Source organism: Nuphar pumila, chromosome 2, assembly GCF_984573655.1.
Source record: "Nuphar pumila chromosome 2, dmNupPumi1.hap1.1, whole genome shotgun sequence".
Taxonomy (NCBI): Eukaryota; Viridiplantae; Streptophyta; class Magnoliopsida; order Nymphaeales; family Nymphaeaceae; genus Nuphar; species Nuphar pumila.
This window is the reverse complement of record NC_143250.1, coordinates 100,440,078-100,451,334: the sequence shown is the minus strand read 5'-3', so window position 1 is coordinate 100,451,334 and position 11,257 is coordinate 100,440,078. Positions and strand designations below refer to the sequence as shown.

At 37.1% G+C, this 11,257-nt stretch overlaps 1 protein-coding gene across 1 annotated transcript; it reads left to right on the top strand.

Moving 5' to 3' along the window:
- The first annotated feature begins 3,853 nt into the window (after positions 1-3,853).
- Positions 3,854-8,621, top strand: LOC149846386 (uncharacterized). Its single transcript, XM_089997967.1, has 8 exons — positions 3,854-3,984; positions 4,117-4,282; positions 4,498-4,588; positions 4,694-4,752; positions 5,812-5,872; positions 7,004-7,094; positions 7,213-7,289; positions 8,219-8,621. The coding sequence occupies exons 1-8, from the start codon at positions 3,957-3,959 to the stop codon at positions 8,333-8,335; spliced, it is 690 nt and encodes a 229-aa protein (XP_089854093.1). The 5' UTR covers positions 3,854-3,956; the 3' UTR covers positions 8,336-8,621.
- The last annotated feature ends 2,636 nt before the right edge of the window (positions 8,622-11,257 follow it).

The window sequence follows — 11,257 nt, the reverse complement described above, 5'->3', positions numbered from 1 at the left end:
AAAACTTTGATTGAAAAGCTTATTTCCAGTAATTTGATTTCAAAGTCAAGTTTGAGTCAAGAGTCAGACAATCATGTTTGTCCAAGTTGTCATATGTCCAAGAGTCGTGTATTACCTTTTTTATCCATTCATAAAAGAGCTTTCAAGTTGTTTGAAATTGTTCTTTTAGGTGTGTGGGGATTAACTCCCAATATTTCTTCTTATGAGAGTCGATACTATATGACTTTTATTGATAACTACTCATGACATGCTTGGATATTTTTCATGAAGCACAAGCATGAATTTTTTAACATCTTTAAAAAATTTTATGATATGGTTCACAACCAATTCTCTCTTCTTATCATAAATGTCCAGTGTGATGGTGAGGGTGAATACTCTTCGAATTACTTTATTGAATATCTTAAAAAAAATAGGATCTATTAGAGAGTGTCTTGTCACCAGACATCTCATCAAAATGACTTTATTGACAAAAAGTATAGGTACATAGTTGAAAGTGCCTTAGCTATGATGCATGAGGAAGCCTTTCATACCGTAATCCACATCATTAATATGCTACTCATGAAGATACTCCAGGATAAATCACCATACTATGAAATGTTTGGAAAGCATCCTTATTATCATTTTTTAAAGGCCTATGGATGTATTTGTTATGCTCACATTGGTGTTTTTTTAGAAATAAATTTGATAAGAAAGTGCATCCTTGCAAATTCATTGAAAATACTGATGATTATAAGGGGTATAAATGTTATTATGTTAAGAACACATGCATTCAAATTTCAAGGAATGTTGTCTTTGATAAAATAATTTTTGAGCATAGAATTTTATCAATCATGGATGAGTGCAAGTTTTTTTACAAAGGAATTTGATGGGTCCAGCAAAGAACACATGGAAGAAACTAACTGCGAAGGTGATGTTCAGGGACAACATGATCCGGGGTATCAAGATATTGACATGAGTACAATTGGGTTTCAAACATGTATTTATGATTCAACCCAAAAATTGGTAGGTTCAAAGGGTTTGTATATAGTCGCAAAAATAAAGAAACACCTGACACCCTTTTACAACAACAAAATACAGCCCCTCATGATGATCAAATACCTCTACCAATGTGAATTTGACATCCTATTGAGATATGAGCCAATTATGAGAGTTTCTACACAAAACATCAAGCATTCCCAATTACAGTGTAAGGCAAGAACCCAAAATATAAAGTCAGGCATCCAAGTCTGACATGTGAAAGGTTATGAATGATGAGATGGAGGCTTTTTACGAATGCCAAACATGTGATATTTTATGAAGGCTTTAGATAAAGTTGTTGGATCAAAATGAGTATACAAGATCAAATATAAACCAGATGGTAAAATAGAGATGTATAAAACTTGACTTATAGCAAAGGGTTATTCTCAAGAGCATAGGTTGGATTATGATAAAACCTTTAGTCCTATAGTGAGGATGAGGATAATTCATGTTATCCTATCTCTTGCTGTAGATCATGGCTAGATGTTGAGTCAATTGAATGTTAAAAATGCATTTTTGCACGGAGACTTAAAAGAAAAAGTCTATATGAAACAACCTCATGGGTATAGTGAAAAGGATCCCAACAACTATATGTGCAAGTTAAATAAGGCAATATATGGGTTAAAACAAACCTTCGGGTCATGGTTTAAAAACTTTTCTCTTGAAATTCAAAGGCATGGGTTTTATAGATCGGCTCTTGATCATTCACTTTTTATTTATAAAAGTATAGGCTGGATAACTTATTGATGATTTATGTGGATGACATAATTGTTGCAGAAAATTCAAAGAAACATATTATTGAAACCAAAGAAGTCTTAAGTCATAGGTTCAAAATGAAAAATCTAAGGAGGCTGAAATACTTTCTAAGAGTGGAGCCAAGATCAAGATGACATGGCACACTTTGAGTGTGCCTCTCCACCTGGTTGGCCTCTATCTGCTTTTGGGCTCCACAACTGACACACTGTCAGCCAAAGATGGATGGCATCATGTGCAACAACGCACTTTAAAGTGTGCCATGTGATGGCACTTGATCCAGGCTCCTATGAGTGAAGGTTGATAGAGGAGACAATACTCTAGTGTTGACCCAATACAAGTCTATCATTGATATGCTGAATAAGGCTAGTATGAGAGTCTGCAATCCCTTGCTGATTCCTAGCCCACTACATAAAAAACTCAACTATGATGGAGAGATATATGATGACCTTACTAAATACTGGAGTATTGTATGTAGGCTTCAATTTCATACTTTCACTCGCCCAGATGTTTATTCAATAAATCAGGTATACGTAGAGATAAGCTTTGTTACAAGAAAAGAGATAGAAACGAAGACATGCTTACAATAATGGCCTTTCTCAAATGCATATTGGCGAATGTTAATTTTAGGATATTGTGTCTTTATCAGGTAAAATTTATTTTTATGGAGCAGTAAGAAGCAAAAGGTAGTTGCTCGTTCTAACACAAAGGTTGAATATCAAAACATGGTTATAACCTCCTCAAAAGTAACTTGGATTAGATACTTGAGTGATTTAGATAAAAAAATATAAAGTCTCACAATCAAAGTATGATTAAGATTTCTCGTAATCCAATTCAACGTGAAAGAACAAAACATATTAACATAGACCAACATTTCATTGGTGAAATTGAAGCTAAGTTTATTGGGATAAAAGATCAAGTGGCAGACTTGTTCCAAAAGGAATTGAGCAAATATCAATTTTGGTATTTGAAAGGCAAGTTGTCTATGATTCTAACCATGTACAAATTCAGGAGCCTAACGAGACATGAGAACATATCTAGATATAATTCAAGTGTTCTTATATATTTTAGTAATACTTTTTGTTTTCAATTTTATGCCTCACTTAAATTTTATGTTATACATTAAAGAAAGAAGTAATACTGTACTTGTACAAAAATCAATTACATAATACTAAAAGGAGGACCCATCTCACATGTCTCATATCTAAAGAATTCCTGCAGCCCCTCTCTCCTTGTTTTCTTTTTTCCTCTTTTCTTCTTCTCCTTCTATGGTGGTGCAACCCTGATTAACAAATCTGAACCCAACTCGAATCAAAACAGGTCTACTAAAGACATGACCCAATGTATACTTGAACCCGTTAACCCATTTGGGTTTACAGTTTCTAGATGTACTCAAACCCAAATGAGACTGGATCAGGTTTAGGTCTTACTTTTAGACCTGACCTGGTTACACCCCCATCCCTGCCCACTGAGGAGTACACCCAGTTTCTTGTGGCAATGAACACCACCTATAGGTTTGGAGCTTGTGACGTTCTGTCAACTTTGGTGATATTCACTAGTAGCCCCTACCAGATGACCCGAGCCATTGTAGTCAAATCTCGAATCTCCTGATTAGAGGTAAAACCACATTCGCAAACTGGCCAGGGTCTGAAGGAAATCGAACCTGGACCTTGTAGAAGCCCTCCCTATCTGAATTTGGAGTTTAGTTGGGATAACTCCACATCCAAATTTGAATCCGAATCCAAACATATTGTCGAACTCTAGTGTCAGAGGGTGCAAATGCATCAGATTTGACCGGGTTAAGAATGAGGTCAATATTTTCTGCTAGTTCTACCTTCAGTCCCGGGTCAAAGCTATTCTTTATGTGAAATCCTTTTTACTGTTCTTAGATCGAACCCAATATTACCTTTTAAATTTCGGATCAGGATTTTCAACCCATTATCCTGATCTGGATTGTTATTTAGTATTTATTAATATTAGGATTCGAACCCGGATCTACCACGACCCGCCGCCCGCAAGATGCAACCCTAACACCCCCCCCCCCCCCCCCCCCCCCCCCCCGCAAAAAAGAAAGAAAGAAAACAAAGCGCGTGCACTCTCTCTCTCGTACCCACCACGCCCGCCGAAGAAGGCAGAGCGAGAGCGAGAACAGGCGTACCACTTCTCCTCCTTCACCACCCACCACCATGCCTAAATCGAAGCGCAACAAAGTCGGTGAGTTACCCATTTCCCTATCACACTCTCCTGCTACCTATCATCGTCTGCGGGAAAGGTTCATGGTTCAGCTAGGGCGTTTGATGGTGCGGAGATGATTGGGGTGTTTGAGATTTTTTGGATGAATTGCAGTGACGCTGTCGAAAACGAAGAAGAAGGGGAGGGAGCACAAGGAATCGATCGTGAGCGCGATCAGGGAGGCCGCGGAGAGCTACACCTCCCTCTACGTCTTCACCTTCGAGAACATGAGGAACCTCAAGTTCAAGGAGTTCAGGGACCAGCTCAAGTCCTCCAGCAGGTCCTCCTTCTTTGTCGTTTTCGTTGTCATCGCCATCGCCATCGCCATCGTTTATCGTCTTCTTTTCCTCCTCCTGTGTGTGTGTGTGTGTGGTGCGTGTGCAATGGCATAGCGGAAGCGTTTAAGGCATTTGTTGTGTTTCGGAGTCTGGACGGGTGTTTGTTGATGCGAAGCTGACCGTATGAGTTTCGAATGTGTTTTTGTTGCGCGGGCAGGTTCTTCCTTGGTTCGAACAAGGTCATGCAGATCTCCCTCGGCCGAACTCAGGCCGATGAAGTTAAGGAAGGAATTCACAAGGTGTCCAAGGTAGTACAGGACCTGTGGTATTGTTGTGTTCTAAGAGTAGAACCATTCTTCCTGTATTTGTGCTCATGAAAAGTTGTGGCATTTTTTTTTTGTTTTTTTGGTCAGATGCTTCATGGAGATGCAGGACTTTACTTTACCAACTTGCCGAAAGAGGAGGTCGAGAGGTTGTCAATACTTTTTAAGTGTGGATGCATTTTACTTGCTCTTGATATAATGCAAAGTGTTGGAGGTTTATGCATTATGCGGTTTTTCACTTCAATCTTTTTGAATTAAGATGTGGGGTATCACTCTTATTTCAACCTCTGAGAAGTGCTTGGGTGCACTAATCTAATCATCTAGATGTGGGATAGGTTGTGACATTATGTTCTACTTTGTAATGAAATGTTCCAACTTATCTCTCGCTCTCTCCCTCTGGGATAAGTGGAATGTTTGGGTTCAATCAGATTATATTTCTTCACTCTATTTGTATTTCATATTTCACTATTCTTTTTTTTTTTCTCGATTCAATACATGATTGACAGTAACTATTCAAGTTTTCCTCGCTAATTCCTTTCGAAACCTTTGAACTCTTTTTAGCAAAATTTTGTGGGGCACTAATTTCTCTACATTCTCGGATTTTAATTTTTTTGGCCTTGAATTACACCTAATTTTTGCAAGAGAAATTGCGTCAATCAGCATGCTTTCAGACCTTTGGCCTTGAATCACATTTAATTTTTGCAAGAGAAATTGTTTCAAGCTGCATGCATTAAAACCTTTTGAAGTGAGCATCTCCTTTTGTTATGGAATGTCTGATTTGAAAATAATGTTTATTATTCTTTGGAAGTATTATTCTTATTTTGTTTAATCTTTTTGAAGTGCTTATTTATGTACATGATTATTCTTATGCAAGCATGCACAACCAACTTCATTATATATACTTCTACCCTTTGTTGGTTTTTTTGATCTTTTGGAAGGACATTTTCAGTTCTTACTTTATGCAAGACATGATCCAACTCTCCCATAACCAAGTTGATCTGGATATATGATAGTTCATCTTGTTATGTGGATGTATTATAAATGCACTTATGAATATACGGAGGCTTCATATTGGCTGTTTTAAGGCATTAACCAATATTAGATGGAATATAACTAGTCCTTATACTGCTGTTTTTTCTATATTAATGTTGCAATTAATGCAATGTGGCATGATAGTAATGTTGCACTTTTTCAAATTTCTTATCTAGGATATTTGAAGAATACGAGGAACATGACTTTGCGAGGACTGGGACTATTGCAACAGAGAAGGTTTGGCACTTTCAGCCACATATCTGGTCTTGATTAGCCTGCATCCAGGAAGTAGTTTATGTATCTATTCTATAAGTATAATTTTCAGGAAAGGTTCTTGCATTACAATATGATAAGTTTGGTGAATACCTATCTCAAGAATTTATTTCATATCTTCTATAATGGTATTGAACATGAAAATCTTTGCCCTAGGATTGCAGTGCAAAACATAATGTTGATTGAAAGCAAATGCGTATTTCTATGAAATGAGGATGATGCATCTTGCAAATCTAAGAATTGGTCTTTGGCTGTTGCATTTCATATATCTATGTATCTAAATGATATAATGCAATCGACTTTGAATTCATAATCCCACATAGTTGGTTGATTAGGTCCCTTGCAAGTAATCAGTGCCTAGGCTCAGGCATCTAGTTATTTGACTTGGTCCTCATCACTAGTTGGTGTCTATGCTGACTGGACTAGCTGTCCTTGCCTAGGTGTGATGATAGACTCATCCTCTTTTTTCTTTTTTTGAAATATATAATGTAATGAGGAAGGGGGAACTGGGGTGGGGGGGGTGGGGTGGGGTTGCCAAAATTAATGATGATAAATGTGGAGGGGTGTGTATCAACTTCAAGGATAGTCTTTTTCATTGTTTTTGGAACACAATGTCATTGTTTTGATTTTCTGGATGCTAATCAAGCATAAGATAAGATGTTCCTGCATTTTTCCATCTATGCATCAAATATGGATGGGAAAAATCCATGGAAATTATTGTCTAGGAAGAAGTAGTCTCAAATGGCTTTCACCAAGGGGGGAATATTTTGAACAAATCAAATAGCACCTTAGCTACTGAAACTTTTTGTCCATCTGATATGATGGAAAAGTTTGGAAACTCAGGAAAACCACATTCATGTATCTGTCACTGCTATTTAAATGTAGATTCAAGCTTCACTCCACTGGTTGTATTGTGAAGTATTCAAGGCATAAATGAATATTTGGTTATAATGCTATTTTTAAAAATTTTTATGGTTGAGGGAGGATCCCGAGAATTTGTTGCCACATGATTTGGAGAGAGAGATGTGGCATATGTAGCAGTAAAGAGATTCTTGTGCTGTCCGATTGTTGGTATTGATATTAATTGCTTGTTAGGTTGAACTAAAAGAAGGACCACTGGATCAATTTACCCATGAGTTGGAACCTTTCTTGCGGAAACAGGGGATGCCTGTGCGCTTGAACAAAGGTAGTTCATCTTGCAGTCTGTTTTATTGTGAAGTTATCTGTTGAGTGTTGATTTCTTTCTTTCTAGTATTTATGAATAATTTAATATCTATTCTAAATACTTCATTGCTGTGGTACAGGAGTGGTTGAGCTAGTAGCAGATTATGTAGTGTGTGAAGAAGGAAAGCCATTATCACCTGAAGCAGCTTGCATTCTGGTTTGTCCTATATAACTTCACAATGTGTCTGTGTGTGTGTATTGCATGCATGAATGCACATTTGAGGGCATGCATGCAGTATTTTGAAAATATCTCCTTTTTTGACAAGATTTTTCAAAATAATGAATCTTGGAAGTGCCACTATATTTGAACAAGATGCTAATATCATGACACAGTATAGAGCTTCTTCCAGGGCTTGAAAAAGGATGAACTTTCCAAATATCTTCCTGTGGTTCTCTCTTTTTTTGGTTCCTTAAACATTTTTGTTGTGTTTCCTCCAAGTTTTTCTCTTGAAAGTTTTCTGAATTTGATAAAATACACATGTGCATGCACGAAGCAACCTGTGTTGCTTGCTTTTTTATCATTTGTCTACTCGAAGCAAAAACATGCTTTATATTAAGTATGGGACAATCTGTATTTACCAGAGTTACCGGAAGCTTCTTAGATAGGTGGGAAGCCCGCTTCCCGGAAACTCGCTTCGGAACAGCGATACTCTTCGATTCCGAAACTTGATGAGAATCTTGATTCCCCCATGCCCTTTCTATGCTTTACACATGCTTAATCTATTCTTATATGTTCTCTTACTCAACTTTTCATGTTTTTTATGTGTTTTATTTCTCTTCTCACTCATCATTTTTAGATTTTGTTAAAAATTTAATTCTTGCACTAAAAAATCATGAAGTTTAATATTAGTCATTTTATTTTAGTTTTTATTTGTGTTTCGTTTTGATTCCCATTCAATTCTTATATATATATATATATATATATATATATATATATATATATATTCATCTCTTCCCGCTTCCTATACATTTTAAAATGCATCACTTCTCACTTCTGCTTCCTGTATCGTTTTCTGCTTTTGCTTTCTGTATCATTTCCCGCTTCCGCTTCCTAGTCTGACAACCTTGATATTTACCCTATTGCAGCGTTTGCTTGGTGTGGAGATGGCGACATTTCGCTTGCACCTCTTATGTCGGTGGACCATGGGCGATTTTGAGGTATACAGAGACGGTCTAAATGTTTCTGATGTTGAATCTTCGTAAAGCTGATCATGTTCATCCCTTTGATTCAAAGTTCAACGACTTATTTGTTGAACACCAGGCAAGTCACAAATTTTGTTTCAGTTATTGTATCAAATGCTCATGGAGAAAAACTGGTAGCTATGCTTTTCATTCTTTCTGTCTTTCCCTGATCAAACTGCTCCTTACTAGGGTTTGAACTTTGGGGCGATGCTATTCAACTAATATGTATTTTATGAGGGAAGAAGAAATTTGACCTTTTTTTATGAGTTGGTTAATTACCAAAGTGTAGTTAAGTTGGGCTTTGTTCTGGATGGTTGGTTATACATGATTTTAGTTAGTCTTAACATGTTGGGTACTGATGTTAAGCAATTATCTACTATATTACATTATAGATAAATGGGAATGAGATTATGTAGATTAGATTGATTTAAGAAGAAACTTGTGCAAATATAAAAAAACGAGTTTTTTTTTGAAAGGCAAGCTGGGGTTAGGCAGACCCCCACCAGTTACTATTCAACTTACGACTGGGGTTTTTGACCCTGCAACATCCCACTACACTACAGGGAGACGTGCACTGACAGCTCTTACCAACCATGTGGAGCCCCCCGTTGGTAACAAAAAAAAGAAGCCCGACTTCATGAAGCATCATCCAGCTTTGCAGGTGATCTATTTTGGTCTATCCATACCTTGTGAAAAGTGGAAGGTTTACCACTGCTGTGGTTACCCATGTGGTCAGCAGGGTCCTGTGTCAAGCTGAAGGCCCAGGATTGAATCCTGCTGGTGTGCTGCCGTTGCATTATCAAGGTTGGGGCATGCAAGGTTGGGTGGTGGTCATGTCCTCAACTCACAGTTTTACCTTGCAGAAAGGCAGGCTACTCGGTGAGGGTTATTTCTTCATAAAAAAAAAAAATTGGAAAGGTTGAGCTTGTAGAGATCATGGTCTCAAATATTTCCGATAGTTTGAGAACATCGCAATAAAGCAGAAGTCAATATTGTATTGAAAAAACCATATATTTTCAAAACATTTCTTATCTTGGAAATGTCACGTTTTCAACCCAACAGCAACACAATCACTTTTTACAGTTTTTTGTGCTATATTTGTTTATATATTATAATTTTATAATATAATAAAATATTCTTGAGATTTTCCTAGGATAGTAGATCCTTTCAAATATCATGGGATTTTTTCTTGCTCATATTTTCCTGTCAACAATATGAAGGTTTTTTCTACAGAGAAAGCTGGGGTTAGTCAGATCCCTACCAGTTATACAACCATACCATAGATAGGGATTTGAACTTGCAACGTTCCAACACAAGGTGACGTGCACTAACTGCTCCTGCCAGTCTTGTTGCTATGAACCCTGAGTTGGGTTGTCTCTTACCTTTCCAAAATCTCTGCATATGTAACAAAACAATGAAAAATATGAATTATATGAAATTGTTCATTTCAAGATAGCATCGCTATAATAATTGCAACCTATTAAGAAACAATGATATTTTGCAAAATATTGTGATTTCTGGAAAGATTTTTGTTGTTGTTGGATATATCAAGATAAGTTTAAAATATCAACTGGATTTGTGAATGATATTTTAGGCAGGCGGAGAAGCAGAAAGCATCGAGGATTAAACAAATAAAAAACTGAGGAATTGGTGTAAAAAATGGTCCAAAAAAGGGAAATTTCAGTGCGTGGGTGGTGATTGACTTTGTTCCCTTGTGAGCGGACTTAAGTTTGACTATGAAATGGGAGATGATGGTTTGGGTCAAAAGTCTCGATGGATCGAGGATGCGAACGGTTTGAATTTCGGATCAGAAAATACATTGGCGAGTCAGATAAGATAAGATCAGATTTGGGACAGCCAAAATTTTTAAAAGCCCCATCATGAATCCGACCCGGTTGCAACCCTATTTGTGATCCCTTTTCTTGACCATAAAAAAAAAAAAAAAAACTAAAAATGAGGGTTCAGTATTAAAACATAAATATTTTTTTTTTACAACAAGAAAACCCTCACCGAAGCCCAATAAAACCCCGGGTGAGGCCCCATGACCACCCTTCTCTTATGTGGCCCACCTTTAAAAGCTATGGATACACTCGTCCTCAAAAAGGAGTTTGGTCCGGCGCTTTCATCTCAGCACCCTCACAAACACCCTGCAAGATCCAAATTTCTTCAGGGCATAATAATTGAGTTTTAGACTCGTTAGATTGCTTCTCTGGTATTATTTACCTTTGAGGCTTCCATTACTTTTTCTCGATGACGAGGAACCTTTTCAGGGAGTGCATCTGATAGAAGATCAGATGCAATGTGATTGTACACTTTTTGGTGTGCTACTGCACCTAATCACTCTCTATCTGCTGTTGCGCCCTACAACTGACACACGAGGCAGGATCAGGTGCTATCACATTGCACAAATGCAATGTGCTGCTGAACCTGATCACCCTCCATTTCCTATTGTAAATCTGTCAGAGTAGGGTGAACATCAGATGGATGGTGTTAAGCTGTATCCTAGACAAACATTGCACCTGATTCTTTCTCTGTGGGCCATTTAATGAGTCATCTCCTTGTGAAGTAGACCCCAGGTAGTCCATTAGTTGGGTTCAAGATTTCTTATATGTGCACCCACCCATTTCGCTTTTTATAACCATGTTAAGTATATCATGGATCTATGGGATTTAAACATAAAAAGGAAAAGAAGAAAAATAGCTTAGCAGAAAAAAACAAACAAGAGAATATATCCTAAATTGCATTCTCGAAGTCCACAAATTCCAGGAATAAAGCCACAGAGAGCATTGCTGTCCATAGTAAAAAATATTACCAATTTTTCACTTTTTTTGCGATTTTATCATGAGATTTGCAAAAGCCAATATAATTGCAAAAATGCATAATATTTTGAAACTATCACATTTTTTCATCAATATTATGGCATTATTAATGTGATATTTATAT

Bases quoted from the DNA above. Each gene is read 5' to 3' on its own strand.
- LOC149846386 (XM_089997967.1), top strand. From the start codon at position 3,957: ATGCCTAAATCGAAGCGCAACAAAGTCG. The intron at 4,589-4,693 runs GTAGTACAGGAC...TTTTTTGGTCAG, and splicing joins GAATTCACAAGGTGTCCAAG to ATGCTTCATGGAGATGCAGG. The intron at 4,753-5,811 runs GTTGTCAATACT...TTTCTTATCTAG, and splicing joins CCGAAAGAGGAGGTCGAGAG to GATATTTGAAGAATACGAGG.